Below are 17,196 nucleotides of genomic sequence, written 5' to 3'. Positions count from 1 at the left end.
TTAATCGAATTTTTCCCACAACCAATTAATTTCTTTTAACATATGTTACAACATTTAGAGATACATTGATCTATCAACAAATCGTTCAACACTATGACGACCGGCTAGTTTCGAGCGTAACTTTCACCAGTGACCGGCTATTTCCACCAAGAATGAACGAAATATGATTTTTTTATTATCTCGAATATGTTGAGAATAGGAAGCTGAAAGTAACAAATAAATAAATAAATCTGTTAACGTCGATTACTTAACTAAAAATGAACGTTTCACGCGTAAAAAGATCGATTTAGTCTAACACGCGGTATAATTCTGAGAAATTGAAATAGTAAACAATGAAAGCGAGAGAAAAGATAAAAAATTACTTTTTTTAGTTGGAAACAATTTTGATATTGGAATGACGCAAATATGACGCACGAATTAGGTATTGATAGCTGAGATTCTCAGAAAGCAAAATAATCATGTTAAATTTCTCAATATATAAGTGACATATTTTCACAAATTCCATAAATTCGAAGGCAAATTTTAGAAAATTTACATTTGTAATATCATTAATTTTTGTTAAATTTTTTAATTTATTGGGTTGATTAGAATTATCAATCACAACGCAATTGTTGTGTCACCGGTCGTCATAGTGTTTAAATATCGTCGAAGTTATCACTGGCGTGAATCGATCGACTGTTTTATTCGTTAGATGAAATCAGTAGGTACCTTGGAGTAGCGTCCAATAGAATCATTAGGCCCCATTTGGGCACCGTTTTGAGGGGCTGGGGGGACAAGATTCATACTGGAGGGGCCTGCGGACAACGCCGTGCCCTGGAAACACACACCCATGCCGCGATGCGGCTCAAAAGCCCACAGGATCGTCCCAGAGGGACATGATTGTCTATTGGTGAGTGATCGCAAACACTGAAGCTGTTTGTGCAGTGTTGCGCAACACCGGTCGTGTTAGTACTTAGTTATGTGATCGTGAAAGTGACGCACGAAAATGACGGCTATCCATTCGCTGTGATGACATTTAACATGCAATTCTCAGCTTATATAGATGTTACGACATCCGTCAGAAATATTGTGCGATAAGGTAACGCTGTGTTGGGCCAAGATTTAAGTAAGTATCAAAGTTTGTCTGTACAGAGAGTGTGTAATCTTGTGTTCGAGATATATTTCATTTCTATTTTCACGATTATTTTCTGGGACAAGTCTACTTGTGGTACCTGAGTATTATACTTAGAGATACACTTATACATGCAGTAAGCATTACAAAATTAATTTTCACGAGGGAATCGTCATTTTTACTACCAAATTAAACCAATAATACTGATTGAATTTCGGTACTATTTTCAACGGAAATCAAGTTTATATAAAATTAACGGTCCCACAGAGATAAGATGTCTATTTACACGCGTAAGAAATACCTTAGAAAATATCCATTCATTGCCCCAGAAAATAATCGAAAAGATCTTTTGTGTCCCAACATGTGTCATTATTAGACAACAGTAATTTATCAGACAATTTCTCACCGGTTGTTGCGACGAATTCTGAGGGCTCTGTACAAGCAGCTGTTGAAGGGCCTGATTTTGTGCCAGCAATTGCTGCTGAATCTGCATATTCTGCGCCATGGCACTCTGCAGGAACGCTCGTTGCAGATTCTGCTGATAAGCCATCATGTCGTTGCTTTGATTAGGCGGTGAATTTGGATACTGAGGAAGACTCAGTCCTTGCATACTGTAAATCGGTATTGGCATGAATCCAGGACCCATGTTCATGTTGGTACTTTGCGCTGGTGGCACTTGTTGAGGTGTACTGAACATTGGCATCATCATAGGCGGCGACATCATTCCTGGTGTAATGGCACCAAAGTTAAAATTCGTGTTCTGATTCGGTATATCCATATTACCCCCGCCTTTGATCTTCCCAGACAATTCTTTCGCTGTGATGACTTCATTTTCATTCCTCTTTATGATCGATTCGATGAAATCTTCCACAGTTTTGAGTTCTTTTACTTGGCTGTCGAGCTTCTTCTCTAAATTCTCAAGGATTATGGCATCACTCTGGGACCTGTCACCCTTTGTGCCTTTAATACTAGCCGCTAAGCTTCTGGCGTCAGACAACTCGTCCAAGTTTCCATCCAGAACTGGCATAAACAGCTCGTCTAAGAACTGATCGACGTCCGACGCTTGACTAGGTACCCTGACTCGTCTCACGTGCGATGCCAAGGAAGGAGCTTCGCTTGTGTCAGACATGGCCGACGATTTTACGCCGTATTCACTCTTCTCGATGTATGCACGACTCGACTGACTGCCGGGCAACGCTCGTTTACCTTTAAAATAGAGGGATACTTTCCTTTACTTGTTCTAAGCAGAAGATATTCTGCTGTTAGGTAAATGTAGCGGCACATGAGTTAGAGGTCAATTCAATTCGCGGAAAATAAATAAGCGGACGCAATCGCGAGGAAATGGGTTACAGTCAGTTGTCGATCAGTTATCAACCAGTTATCAACGAATTATCAGCGATCTAATTAACGAGTCATTACCGATCCTATTTTACGACTTATACACTGTCTTAGCGAATCGGTTAGTACGAACGTCTTTGCGAACATTATTTGTATACTAATTTATTATTTTAAATATATTCGACTGATTCAACAACGAGCAATCTCGTCCTTTAAACCTCACGTACTAACTATCCCCCACATAAGTATAAAGAAATGTAAATGTTGGGCAAGTTTAAAACTAGAATTACTAAAAAATTCAAAATAACCAGTTCGTAATTTTGCATATAATTACAACGTAATATAAATTTGCAACGGTGTATTTTTAAAGATTTGAATTATTTTTGTTAAAGTGTATGGATGAAGGATTTTGCTTTGTTTCATATGGTTTTTCTTATATCTGCCACTCTGATTTCTTTGATACAAGTACCATATTTTAGTTGTCGATAACTGTTAATGCAAATAATTTTTAATGCCTGCACTTACCAGGATATTGAGATTTGATGAACCTAGTTTGCGATCTAATGTAACTGCTTTTATCGTCTTCAGATCTGCCGGTCTGACTAACAGATTGAATATCGGGATACTCGAAGTCGATCGTTAAGTCTTCTTCTTCGATGTTTGGTTCCGTTGTCCTAGTTATTCTACTGTATTTCCTCTCTTGCGTGATTTCACTCCTTGACATATACTCCGCGTTACTGACAGCAGACGTTTCACCAATCCTTTCAAGACTGTGATAGCGTTCGTTCAATTTCGACGAGGATAAACCAAGATTCGCTAGCTTCACTGGAGGAGATACCACTTCGGGCTGGAGTAGATTGTCCAAACTACGGCTACGTTGCTTCTCTTTTTCGAAGTATCTGTCGTTCAAAGCGGACTTTCGCGATAGACCAGTCTCCGTTGTGCTTTCCAACATAGCTTCGTGAGACTGTTTCCTCGCCTAAGCAATAAACGTTAAAAGTTCAGTAACAGAGCTGTAATAGATCGCAGTAATTTCTTTACTTAGAAATTTGAGAGCTATCAATTAATATAAAACGATCGTTTAGTTCTAGTTTAATAGGAGATCATAAAATACTATACTAAGTAAAGTATTATAATAAGTACAGCCATAAACAACTAAACTAAAATCTCATACAACGTAAACGCGTAACTGACTTCATGTTAACTAACATGACTTCGAGTCACGAGCCAATATAGAAGGTTAATAAATATAGTGATTTTTGGTATCTCTTCGAGATTCATATTACTGGTCTTCCATAAATTTCCAATCTATAAAAGATCAGTATCAGATCAGTAAAAAGAATTTCCTTGGCTCGAGGCGATATCGTTCAATAATTTAGAGTAAATCAGGAACGAAATAAAATTTACCGATGGCTTCGTGACAGGAGGCTGTGGCGGAGGAACGGCCGGTCTTCTAGGCGATTGAATTTCTGGTTCGACAGGTTTATCCATAACCTTCGATACTGGTTTCCGCTCAAGGGGCTGGAAGGTTTTTAGAACCGGTGGTTCTATTTCCTGCTCCAGCTCGCGAATTATGTGCGCGTGCTAAATAAACCAGCGAGAATTTTATTATACCATCGAGACCAGGAAACTGATTACTAAAAGCACTCGGTCACTCACTTCGCGCTTCTTGATGGGAGGAAAGCTGTTCTTTCGCTGTTCTAGGAACATGTGTTTAGCAGCAGGGAACGCTGGTGCTAGTTCCATTTCCGAAATTAAGTCCAGAACGTAGTCAAAACCGTTGGTTTCAGTTACAATGGCGTCGGGACCATCCAACTGGTTCCACAGAGTGATAGTCCATCCTGAATTATCGACGCCATGATTGTGAACAGCGAGATTGGCTAATTCTTCACAGGTTGTCCAGGAGTCCACTGCACAGGTCACTGTTTCGCCTGGAAATAATTATTAATCGTTAATTCTAACAGCCTTAAAATATCTTGTAATTTAGTAAATTTCAAGTTTAACTTTACAAATCGAAAACCTTCTTCTGTCTTTCCATGGTAAAACCGTGATACTGAAACTTTATTTTCTATTTTCAAGAGTTGAGAATATAAATAAGTTCAGAAACTTGTTCCTTGCAATTTCTTTCATTCATGGTCAACTTACCATCATAAAATCCTACGCTCAGTGCCATGTTCACGCGATTTCTGTTCGCTCTCCATTCCAACACGCATGGAGGATAATTTCTCGGTACGTGTTGAACGATTTGTTGATTGTTACTCATTATTCTAAATATCGTTCTCTCTCCTTGCAGAAGCTTCCTTTGACAATAAGCTTTGTAGCCGTCATACGCATGATCAGATACATATTTTAGAAAATATTTGAATAGAGTGGGACTGGGTTGAAAGGCTGACAAGCAATTCGATAACAACAGCCAGCCTCTCTCCTTATTAGCATCGTTTTCATTTTTCCACGTCTGATTGGCCAGTTGACATAGGATCTCGTCTCTCAATTTCTCATTGACGATTCCTTTGTTCACGATATAATCACCCAATGCCTGTTCTCTTTTGCCACTCAAGTTATTCTCATTCATGAAACGAAGAATCATTTTAAAGATCATCAATGAATCTGTATAATCTTGGTCTCGAGCTTTCGCCAGGAACGGTGTCTTTATTGGTTCTCGTTTCATACCGAAAATATGGCTCTTGAAATAGATGTTGGTAAATTTGGAAAACTGATGTTGATCGATATCGTTTGGTAGACTATAATTGTGGTGCATGGGTATCACTTGACCGACAACTTTTAAAAGATTCCTTTCTGTATGCGTGGGCTGCCAATCTGTAATAATAGATATTGAAGTTTAATCATTAAAGTAAAATTAAATAAATTTAAATTTCATCAGCTCTTTTTTATTAACACTTGCTATTCATGGAATTGAATTTAAAGCTATAACAGCAAATATAAAAAAGGACGAGCTATCATACAATTATTTTAACTTCTATGTTTAGTCATTTTTATGTTTAATAAAATTAAGTGAATATTTTGATAAATACCGTCGAGTTTGCTATAGATAAAGGCTAGTTCAGCCGGGATTTCTAAATGATTAACACCAGCCACAGCTCTGGAAGTCCTTTCTTGTTCTTCTCTTTGTTGTTTCGCTTTAGCTCGTTCCTTACTGGCACGTTCGATCTCCGCCCTCTTCGCCATTTCCTCTTTCAGCACTCGGAATTTCTCACGCTGTTTCTTCCCCCTGTATATCTTCTGCGCCATAAGTACACCTTTCTTTAACGCCTTGAACTTCTTCCTTTCGTGATAGCCGCGATAAACAGCTTGGATCAACACAGTGCTTCGTGAGATGTTGAGGAATCTTCTTCTCGCGAGGAATCCTCTCGTGTACCTGCGCTCATTATCAGACAATTCATAATTAAACATAATTATACAATATTATATCATCCTGCAACGGCTCACTAATTTTTATGTTCCAATTTCACTCTCGTTCCAGCGAACAAGAAGTCTTTCAATGTTTCATCAACTCGAGCATAAAATTAGCAATGATTCTTTTATATTTTTCTGAAACTTAAGAAACCGTTTTTTAAAAGAGAAAAAAGGGGCATAACGCAGTTAATTAAATTATATTATAAATTTTGAAGCATTCAAAAATTAACTATCAATATTCATCTTTCGTAAAAATTAAATTTTACTGAATACTTTACCTTTGAACGGTTATGGCAGCTCTTTCCAAGATCAGTGCTCTGTTGTATTCCAAAGTTCTTTCCAAGGACTCCCTCAAGAATACCCTGGTGAGTCCAAGTTGATATTGGGATTGTGCATCTTTTGGTGCAGCTTTGTCCAAAATGATGCGACAAAGCTCCTTATTTGGTGCACCTCTAGGCAGGTGCGTGGAAACGAGGTATCTGTATCGGTCCACGAAGTGTCCAAAAAGAAGTCGAACGGGGTAACCAGTTTTCCGAATACGAATCGTCTCGAGCATTCCAGTGTAACGCAATTGTTCGAGCACGCAGGGCATGTCGAATTTCATTGGTGCCTTCTCCGTGTTAGGCTTGATGCATCTAACGAACCATGGATTACATCTGAAACAAACGATCAAACAATTAGAAGAACAACAAAGAGAAAAGTTCAACTCCACCCGGACGTAATTTCCATAAACATACATTTATCTAGAAATTCGAGGAAGTGAAATCTCGTTAAGTTTAATATCTGCTTAACGCCACTAGATTAACTATGGAAATTTTTTCGTGAAAGTCTTGACAATGTAAATCACTTGCATGATATTTCTAATGCTTCATTGCTTATCCGAGAAGTAGAGCATTGAGCAGAGTCGTAACTTCGTTGATGTATAGTGAAATTTTATATATTCTTACTGAGACATGGAATCCAAAAGTTGCTGTAGACTATCGTGAAATCGAGCGGATACGGTTGGTGTCCTTGGTTTCATGGTGACGAATCTACCATTTGGTTTATTCATGGTTTTATTGGCTTCGTGAGCTGTCCTTACATGTTGGAACATCTTGCTGACCATCTAAAACGGAATCAGTCGTTGATTAAAACTTTAACGAGTTTCATAACGAACAGTCGTTTCCCTGGAATGGAGAAAACTTACGGATATTTTGCTGCTTATTAGTAATTCTACTACGTCCGGTCTCAGCGTGTCTCTATTTTTATCCAAGAAACCTTCGACGTTGTACCAAACTTGGCCAGCGTAGTGTTTAATTGCGAACTCTGCGGAACTCATTCTTGGTCTCGAGTACAGTTCGCTCAAAGCATGATTGTAATGGCATTTTTCTAGGAACGAATGATCAGTCGCTTTAGGAAAATTGCTCTCGTCATCAAGGAGATGAAGAATCCCAACTGGTTTCTTCGCTATAAGATGTATGACCGGCAGATTGTCCTGTATAGGTATACAACAAAAGATTCCTTGGTTATGAAAAACAATAAAAAATTCAGTGATTAATCACTGCCTCGTATCGATTTCAAGCGATCCAAGAGTCGTATTTTTCCCGATAGAAATCCATCAGCTTATTTGTCTAAAGATAATCGAACCAATTAATCGACACGTCGAGGCAACTTTCACTCACAGTATAATTAATCGTCGTCCAATCGATTTTTTCCTTGGCGTATTCTTGCTGCTCCAACTTGAATATATGCTTGTTAAAATAGAACTGAAGGTTCTCGTTGGCGTAATTGATGCACAGTTGCTCGAGGCTGTTCTCTGTGAAATTCTCGAACCCGAATATATCGAGTATCGAGATCGCGGCGGTCTGTTTCGTTCCTTTGTAGACGATGTGATTAACACGAGCGACCAACCAGGAAAACAGCGAACTGTACAAAGCCTTGGCGAAGGCATCTCTGGCGTCTAGAGCCTGGTCGATATTCAGCGCCGTGAAAACTCTCTCGTTTCTCGCTTCCTACGAAGGAACTCGATTATCTTGGAGTTAAATAGAAATCCAGAGCAACTATTTTCTTCTTTTCTTATCTTATTTTATTTTCTTACTTACCGTCGTTTTGGTCGTGAGTGCTCTGATGATCCCATCGGAATTGACTTGAAGAAGATGAGCAGCCCAACGAATTTCGGCGTCAGAGCCAACTTCCACGCCTTCTTGGCCATGTCTCATCTGCTTTCGGTGAAAGTACACGTTTCCAAGGTGTAACACGCTGGCGAGGATTTTGAAAATCGTGTCTTGTTCTTCGGACGTGAATCCCAAAACTTGCATGGCGGATAAAAGAGCTTTGAAGTCTTGAGTGTCGCTCTTCCCATCGATCTCGCAATTTCCGCCCTGGTAAATCGACGTTGTCGTTAGATTTATATGTTTCAAAAAAAATGTTAGTTTCGTTTAAGTTGTGATTTTCGATGCTTTAATCACCTGGTTTAAATAGAAGTATTTATCAGGTGTCAGCAATCCGTATTTATCCCTGAGCTGTTGATCGAGACCAGCTAGGAGCTCGTAGAATACGTGGTAGTTCCTTTCTTCTGGCGCTTGCGTGACTATTCTACTTTTTTCTAGGAGATACTGAGTTATTCTTCCCCCTACTATCACTCCGCTGAAAATAATTGGTGAATTAATTGAATTAAATCTTCAGCGGATAATTTCTCTTTACACGTACGATTGTGCGATAAATATCTCTCATTTTCTAACACAGCCGCTTGGATTTTGTTAATATCTTAATTAGGTTGATATTTATGAACTTTTAAATATACGGGGTGTTCAAAAATTATTTATTGCCAATATTTTGCTTTTTTATTTCATTTAAATTATACGCCTTTGAAGTTTGGTTTGTATATTAAATTTCCAACTACTTACTCTCTAAAATAAACTTCTAAATATTTTCCAAATCTGCTGCTGTTATCGTTCCTGGGAGTTTTTGCATTTCCGAAGCTCTCCAACAGGGGCGTCGCCTCGAGAATTTGCTCGGTAACGAGATTGTTTGGCGCACGATTAACAGCGGCTAGATATTGCATTACGAGTTTCGTGGATTCCGTTTTTCCTGAACCGGATTCGCCGGAAATAACGACTACTTGATTCGCGCTAGCATTATTTGCAGCAGTTACTTGACTGTACGCCGACGAACCCACGGCAAACAGATGACTGCAATTACATCGATGTGAAATTTCTTCCATTAATACAGAATATCGTACAGTAGGAGAAAAATGGAAAAAAGATATCGTATAAATAAGACAAGAAATATTATTCCGTAAAATTGAAATTCTGTTGGAGATTGAATTCATTAGAGTGTGAAAAGCCATTACTTTCTTATTACTCGAGTTATAAGTGGAACGTTTGTAACTCACGGAGGCAATGTGCCAAGTATTCGTCCTTCGTAGAGTTTTACTTGGTCCAGGCCATAAATGTCGAACATTTTATAAGGATTCACCGCCACTAAGATGCTCCCCGTGTATGTCTGTTGTTCAGGAAAAATATTCATTGAATTATAATAACGCTTGGTGTTAATGAGAGGAAGGAATGAAAAGAAACATACGTATATTAATTCCTTGTCGTAACGAATCTTGAGATTCCATAATAGAGAAGCTTCGTTTAAGTCGCTGTAATTACAATGGTGCTTCAGAGTAACGCAATTAATTTTACCCGACACAGAGAATTCATATAACAGTGAATGTAATAAAACTCACGTTAATTGAATCATGTCTTCGATTCCATTCTGTCCAAGATCCTGCCTTGGTTTTACTCCACTTAAATTAGTGAGGGTGAAGATTTGAGGCTAAAACATAACAAGACCAATTAACGAATTGTTATTCGCATATTCATAAACGTTCAGTTTTCTTAAATAAAACAGTATACAGCTTATAACGACTTCAACCTCGATCACCAGCAATTTCTAATTTTTTGGCTCTACTTAGTCTTTTCGATGTTAAAGAATTTTGATACAAGAAGAATTTTCTCCTTCGCGTTGTTTCAAACGATCTCGAATATTTTCTCGCACCGCATTACATTTTCGTCGATCACACGGAGGCAGAGATACGTTAAGGTTCCCGGCGTCTTCTTTGTCTTCGGCCTCAAGATTGCTTCGTTGGCCCTCGTTCTTCTCCCCGTGCCTTGTCTTCTCGAAAACCTGCTACTGTCATTGCTTTCGCCATCCTTCGGATAGAACCGTAAAAACTCGCAAGAAAACATGGACGCGGCCGTGAAGAAGTTACTCGAGCCATCGTGAGATTCTTCGAGAAAATCTTCTCTCAGATTCTGACCATCCGCGACTGACTTTAAGTTCTTCAACAACGACTTCGTCATTTTGTAATGTCCCTCAACGAAGCCTTGTCGCGAAGTGCACATGCACACATCGTCGTCCTTACGGCTGGAAACACTTTCCTTCGAGCGTAACCTTGACTTTTGAACAGGAACATCATAACTCGGCGACTCCGTAGCAAATTTCTGACACTGGCATGTAGAATGTTTGACCAGTTCCCCTCTTGAATCGGAACAGAGCTTGTCTGTGCAGTTGCTGTCTGGATTCACTGCGTCTGTATCTCCTGTGTCTGAAGCAGCAGCCACGTACGAAGACGATGATTCCGATTCTTCATAAATTATAGAAACATTAGGATTGTAATCTGCTACTTCGGCCATTAGTAAATTGACGAGAAAACTAGTCGTGAAATAATTCGCAGAAAAACGTTTGTTGACGTATGTTACTTGACGATTGTTTTTCACCATTTGTAGACGTTCGAAAGAGAAGTTCCCCAAAGTTGATTATTTTGATCCATCGGTGCTAGAAGTTTCTCGACAGTGTGTTTCTTCGAGCGACTTTTTGCCTGATTTTCTCGACGGTTGCGACCCGATCTCCGGAGAGAATGCACGATAAAAAAGGAAGATTCGCGCGTATTCACATAAGACGCGAAAGCCACTCACATGAGACTTAACCGGATACCGGGTTGCCTGAGTTTGCAGTTGCAATTCCATTGGCGTCGCCGCGTTACGATTACGAGGGAACGCGATTCAGCGGAAGGATACGGAACGTTCTGCTGGCTTGATACGTCGTAGTAAACAGAAACTAATACCGTTACCAGGTTTTAATGAACTCTCGAATTCTTCATGGTGCTATGAAGATGAATTGAAAGCGTCCTTTCGCATGCTAGTTTAAAAGAACTTCGCTGCAGCAATAGGAAAGATATCAAAATATTTCGTCATTCATTCCAGGATCGACTTTATCCATCGAGATCGTGTTTTTCCTCTTGACATTTTGTGATCTTAATTACAGATGTACCCTAGAATTAATTTTCAAATGGGTGTCGAGTACTAAAGTTTCATACTAATTGTTTCTTTACGAAAAGATAGTAAATCGCGTCAAGAAATTAACAGAAAAAGGAAGTGTATCACATGTTACAGCTTATTTTTACTAGCGTATTTTTTTATTAGCATATCACAGAATTGTGCAATGAATCACTGTTATTAGCAGATGCGAACTGGTAATATTTGCGCAATTAACGAAATACAAATGTGACACTATTACGTAATGTCTATGTAATACAATTATAAATGTCTCATTTCTACGCCTCTGTGCGTCGTTATCTATAATGGGACACCGTTGAACTGGACTCCGCTACCGATGCACGACAATGCATCGAGAAATCGAATACAAGGCACACGAGTGCATAGAAAAATAATCGATACTAAATCCAGCTGCTCGTCTGCGATCTACGTTTGTCGTTTGTTGTGAATAAAATTGCGGAAGATCTTGATTGTCCTATCCTCCTTTTTACAGTCAAGAAATTCGGTACGTTGTGACTTGACGTATCAATTTATCGAAACTTGTAACGTCGAAGTGAAATAATATCTAAGGAGAACAATGGATGAGATTTTCGCTGAAGAAGAAACTTGGCAATTTCTTTGCCGGTAGCAGACAGGGTGTGCAATTAACTCTGTGCGTTGAATACGTCAGACTTAAACGCTTCCCAGAGACGATGCACGATTTACGATTGTTATCACTGACAGCGCACTGTGTAGTTCTATTTTACATTTCAGGGCAAAACACGTTAACGACGAACAAACTTTTCATATGTTGAGCACGATCATAAACGAAAAGTGGACTAAAGTGAAACTGATTATTATCGACACAAAGAAATTAGCGAATCTAACGTTCACAGTATGTGGAAGAGACTACCATCGAGTTACCTCATCGAAACTATCAAATCATTCTTTTAACGATGCTAGTGAAAGAAGAAACGCGAATTCACGAAAGTGAAAGACTGAGACGCGAAAAACTCGGAGACAAGATTGTTGGCAATACGGTGTCCTTGGAGCTTGAAAGTGCAAGAAGGTGTTGCAAGCAGCCGGCATGCTGCCCCTTTTCGTATGCACTTTCACGCGGTGATCGATACATCGTTCTGTTAGCCGGCAGACTTAATTTTCCGAGATACTGTAGGCCACTTTCGCGGAAGTATTTCGCGGTATTTCACCAAGTATGCACGGCATTCGACGCTTGATTCGACTTTCTAGCCGAGACCCGACGTATTTGACTACTGCATCGGGTGTCCACCATGGAAACTCTCGTTTCTCCTCGAACACGTTTCATTTCTCTTCCTGCGACACGTTTACGAATGTGGTACAACGCTGTCTGCAACTGTGTCTATTGTTTGTAACATTCTTGAGAGTTGTTGATCAACTTAATTGGAATTTATGAACGAGTTTGTGGAATATATTCTTCTATGACTAAGCGATGAAATATTGTACCTGTTACGTTTCATTATTTAACAACGTTGTTCACATTTTCGTTAGTTATATTAATGATGATAGACTTATTTACTCTTCATCGAGCACTATATTTTCTTTGTTTGTTATAAAGGTAGATCCAATATTCAAATTGCGTTTATTAGAAATGAAAAAGAGTTATAGCTTTGTGGTATCCAATGAAAAAGTTCGTCCTTTATCTGAAATTGATTAACTATGAATTTATCTAGATACGTTAAATAATATTCTTTGACTCATTTACATCGCCTGAAAGTCGTGTCAGCTCATAACCGCAATTCATTCGATTCCATAAATTCAACTATTTTCAACCACCCACGCTGGAACCCGAGTCAGCGCAGTTCGCAGTCACCGTTTGCCATTGTTACTGCGCCAAATTACACTAGCAAAAAGTCAATGGAACATAGTAAGAATGTCGACCGACCGCCCGAAGCAAGGCTCGCTTTAAGGAAATGCAGAATAACCGGTTGTTCCTTGGCCTCGAAGTGGCCAACTAGTATTGTTGACTAGCGTATACTCTCTAACACACGTCTATGGGGTTTCTCTGGCCCTTGGTGATAATAACATGGAGCGTAGTTTCATTGTTAACCCGTCTACAGGACAAACGGTAAATATCTGATATTTCTATTCAGTCATGAAAGAAAGGAGCGAAGTCAATCACCGAAGTTGAACGTCGACGCAAGGAACGCGTCTCTGCTTCATGCATCATAATCGAGGTTGTGTCACAGATCTTGCATAACTTATCCGGTCGATCGTTTGAATCGCGAATAATTTACGCTTCGAGCTTGTCCTGCTTCCAGTCATCATCGCGCTCGAAGAACGGCTCATTCAGGTAGTAACGTACTTTTTACAAGAGTAAATTGAGTAAATTGAGTAAATTGATTTCGTACCTTGCCGGCTATTACTGCCTGCACGGAGAGGACGTTGGCAGCCCTGTGGTATTCTAAAACCTCTCCTGGCAACACGTGGCCGACACCCGGGTCGAACCACACCAACTCACCCTGAAAAAAAGATAATTTTGTATGAAACCAGTTGAGATAGAAAATATATGATCTCGAAACACAGTTTGTTAATAAAAGTCGCGTGAAAAGACGTAGGAGAAACTGAACGTTAGAAAATGTATTCCAAGAACAATATTGTAATTTTATAATTCACTTTTTTGCTATGACTGCATTTCATAACATTTCTCAGTAAAATTTTAGCCATCCAGGTATAAATAGGAACCAAATAATCCCGAATATTTAAAGAATTTCTTCGAGGAAGGAAATAGAAACATTAACAATTTCTTCACAAATACCACGGAGAAATTCCATCGATACAATCACGTAGATATTATTCAGTGTAATAAAATGCCAAGAATCGTGCTTAGAATCTCAGGAATTCTCCGTACCGCAATCTCGGAGGAGGGATCAAAAGAAATACGTAATTATTGTCACAGATATTTTTATCAAAACATTTCTAAGTGATGCTAACCGTTCCCACGTTCCACGTTGGACACGTCGAAACACTTTCAACCTTCGTTATGTTCGACGAAGATTGAACTTTCCTTTTGCCGGTGCAAAATCCAAAAATCGAGGATGTAGTGACCGGTGAGTTTGATCGACCGCTGTTTGCGTCGCTGTAAGTCCTAACATGACTGCTCGCGGACTTTTTCACGTAGTTTGATCTCTCTTTGCTCTGTTTCGACGAGATACCCGTTTCCTTGGGCAATTTTTTGTGACAGTCGATCTCTGGCGGGCTTTCGGTCGAACACTTTCTCGAACTTTTCACATAACTTGGAAGAGTAGTCGCCAACCTGGTCGCTGCACCGATCTCTCGTTGCGTTGAGCGAAAGTTTTCGGTCGGTCTGCCTTGAGACTTGGATCTGTTCTTGGTCGCGTCCTTAGACTTCGTCCAATTGCCTTCTGCTCGAGAATCGCGTCTATCGACTCCACTTTCTCCACTTACACCCGCGTTTGTTTCTTTCGATCGATCGACGTGGATCTCATCCGATTCTTTCTTTCCACGCACGTCGAAGTTCTTGTTCTGATACGACTGACTTTCTGATTGAAATTCTGCTTGAATTTCGACAGAGTCTTCGGTCTTCGAGCTGCTACGCTCTCCGTAGGTGTCCTTCGTATTCTCGATGATCCTCTTGCGCGACATGGTCCTATGACCGATGTCTACTTCACCCTCGATCCTACCATCAACACCATCTTTCGAATCAGTCTTGTTATCGTTATTCTGAAGGCTCTTCGACGTTTTTCGAGACACTTTGGCATAAATCGCATTTCGCTGGGAATTCGTTTTCATGTCAACGAGAGGCAGCGTCGCTGAATAATATGGCGTGTCAGGAACTGGATCGCGAAGATGTCTCGTAGTCGTTCGAAACTCCACGTCCACGGCTCTTTCTCTCACGTGTACGCTGCCAGGTTTGGGATACCTGGACAGGGTGTTCAAAGACGCGATTGAACCCCTTAGAGTGCCAGTGTTAGATGGCAAAGAGGTTTTTCTTCTTCGTATTCTCCCGTAGACTGGCGGCTCTTTTCTCACCGCATCCTTGGCCAGCCTAGGGCTGGCCCAATCTTCTCCGATTCTAACAGATCTCGACGTGTGAATTATCTTGGGCAAGGTCGATGGTCTCGGCACAAGGCCGCGGGTAATGTCCTGCAGCTTACTAGTGACTGCCAGGAAATCACAGACTGACCTGGACTCTCTCTCGTCCTCTTTGCCCCACCCAGGGTTTCTCGGCCTCGGGACATTCTTTAGGAAACTGGAGGAGGATTTCGCTGTGGCACCTTTCACCTCTGAACTTTCTACCTTCTCCTCACCGTGGCTTCTTCCTCGAGAAATGCCTACTGGTACATCCACGCTCGCTCTTCTACGTAATATATCCTGCCTGGAGATCTTTTTGAATCCCTGCGTCGCTTGAGCCGTCTTGGTTGCGTCTTTGTGTGATCTTTTAGCGATCGAAGGTAGCGTTCTTGGTCTTTCTTCTTGATCCTTATCGAGATCCACGGTACGTTTCCAACGATGACGCAAGACTTCGGAAATTTTTGAAGGATTTTCGTGTTCCTTGCTGTACCTTCGCAAAATCTCTTTTCGAGACACCGCAACGTCTCGTGGAATGGTGTGACACGCCTCTTGTCCGGGCGATTTGCCAACTTTGAGGGCGGATTCCGGCGTGGTACCTAAGTCCAGATTCTTTGGACGACCGGAAGTTGGATGCCTCTTAACGCGTTCCGTCGATCCGCTGGAATTTGGAGCGGAATTTGTATCTGGGTCTGGGCCGGTGGAATTATGCAATGCGCGTCGAACGGATAACGGTTCCACGTCGGCGTAGAAAGCTTCCGAGCGCGTGTTTCGTGACGAAAACCGATTCTTCGAGGTCGACGATCGCGTAGACCTGCGCTCGGCTTTCTTGTTGCACGCTATCGCGGGCTCCATGTTGCGCGTATACCGGTCAGCGTTCGATTTTAATCGACATTATCGACTTTCTTCGATGCTGACCGCGCAAAATCCCAATGAAGGCGAATCGGAAGCGAGTCCAATCGTTCAGGGATCATTCAACCGGCAATTTTCGTCGACATCTTCGAATTTTCTTCGCTCCAACGATCCGCGCGATGAACTCCAAGTACTAACAAGTTACGCGGAGGCTTGTTAGAAGTCATTTGATAGCATGGAAAGCTCTCGTGAGTCATCCAGTTTGCCACTTTCTATCCCGAGGAGTGGTAACTGCTCGTAAAACACTGGAAATGGACGATCGACCCGTTTCGACTCGCGGTTAGAAACATTCCAGAGACGACGGTATGCTCTGTTGAAGACATTTTTAAGGACTACGCTAATGGGAACGCCAATTAAATCACAAACAGGCCACGAAGCACGTAATTCACCAACAGGGGTTTCAACGCGTGCTAGTTTCATTTAACGCCGACTAACAGCCGGCTACTGGGAATTCGCCTGAATAAACCTGACCTTCTTATCAGATTCGATCGTACGAGTTTTGTTAACAGTTTCTCGTCTGACCGGAAACTAAGCACCAGCTCCTAATATCGTGTAGTATGTATGTAGTTGTAAATCGTCCATATTTTTATCGTGTAAATATTTTTCTATTGCAAATCAAATAGCAGGTTAGTTGCTCGAGGTAAAGATTAATATAAAAATTCGCAAGTTCGGTTCGCTTCGTTCATTTTATTTGAGTTTATATTATATGTATTTTCTTCGCGTCCTGTCTCTCTTTACCGCAAGTAAATGCAAACTGCTACAGGGTTCAAGGTTGGCAAACAGTTAAGATCCCTGTAGAGTATTCTTTCTATTTGCAGAAAGCTTGTGCAAGCATGACCTGGCTCGTAAAGTCGTCCCTGTAGAATACCTTCTAGTCAAAAGTAGACGTCAGTGACCTTGCTTCCATTCTGTGTCAGTATCATCACGATGATTCGAGTATCTTCTCGAGACAGACTTCCTTAGGAATTACCATAAATCCTTGTTATTTATTTTTGTTGTCAGAAATCATATGCTATTTTTCCAATAGAAGAGACGAGCTATCTGTAAATGATGCTTGAGACAAGCATTGTA

The 17,196-nt window shown here is 40.6% G+C and overlaps 1 protein-coding gene across 6 annotated transcripts in view; it reads right to left on the bottom strand.

The window, feature by feature from the left end:
• The window catches only part of Myo10A (unconventional myosin 10A), a 63,059-nt gene that overhangs the window by 34,153 nt on the left and 11,710 nt on the right, over nucleotides 1-17,196 (bottom strand). For 2 of the 6 annotated variants that reach the window (XM_069127911.1, XM_069127912.1), the window contains exons 3-20: nucleotides 13,533-13,643; nucleotides 9,576-9,664; nucleotides 9,425-9,488; nucleotides 9,237-9,346; nucleotides 8,749-9,033; nucleotides 8,311-8,488; nucleotides 7,945-8,223; nucleotides 7,525-7,854; nucleotides 7,050-7,337; nucleotides 6,811-6,968; nucleotides 6,142-6,519; nucleotides 5,482-5,825; nucleotides 4,595-5,266; nucleotides 4,109-4,380; nucleotides 3,857-4,033; nucleotides 2,975-3,428; nucleotides 1,518-2,317; nucleotides 709-813 (exon numbers count right to left, since the gene is read on the bottom strand). In XM_069127911.1, the coding sequence (XP_068984012.1) occupies nucleotides 709-813; nucleotides 1,518-2,317; nucleotides 2,975-3,428; nucleotides 3,857-4,033; nucleotides 4,109-4,380; nucleotides 4,595-5,266; nucleotides 5,482-5,825; nucleotides 6,142-6,519; nucleotides 6,811-6,968; nucleotides 7,050-7,337; nucleotides 7,525-7,854; nucleotides 7,945-8,223; nucleotides 8,311-8,488; nucleotides 8,749-9,033; nucleotides 9,237-9,346; nucleotides 9,425-9,488; nucleotides 9,576-9,664; nucleotides 13,533-13,643 (5,094 nt within the window). Of the gene's footprint in view, nucleotides 1-708; nucleotides 814-1,517; nucleotides 2,318-2,974; nucleotides 3,429-3,856; nucleotides 4,034-4,108; nucleotides 4,381-4,594; nucleotides 5,267-5,481; nucleotides 5,826-6,141; nucleotides 6,520-6,810; nucleotides 6,969-7,049; nucleotides 7,338-7,524; nucleotides 7,855-7,944; nucleotides 8,224-8,310; nucleotides 8,489-8,748; nucleotides 9,034-9,236; nucleotides 9,347-9,424; nucleotides 9,489-9,575; nucleotides 9,665-9,886; nucleotides 10,013-13,532; nucleotides 13,644-14,115; nucleotides 16,084-17,196 lie in introns of those variants that run through there. The other 4 variants (XM_069127909.1, XM_069127910.1, XM_069127913.1 and 1 more) reach the window with 4 other exon arrangements.

Source organism: Bombus flavifrons, chromosome 14, assembly GCF_040668555.2.
Source record: "Bombus flavifrons isolate JBK064 chromosome 14, iyBomFlav1_principal, whole genome shotgun sequence".
In the NCBI taxonomy this organism is placed as follows: Eukaryota; Metazoa; Arthropoda; class Insecta; order Hymenoptera; family Apidae; genus Bombus; species Bombus flavifrons.
Note: the sequence above shows the minus strand (reverse complement) of the source record. Positions and strands in the feature narration are given on the sequence as shown.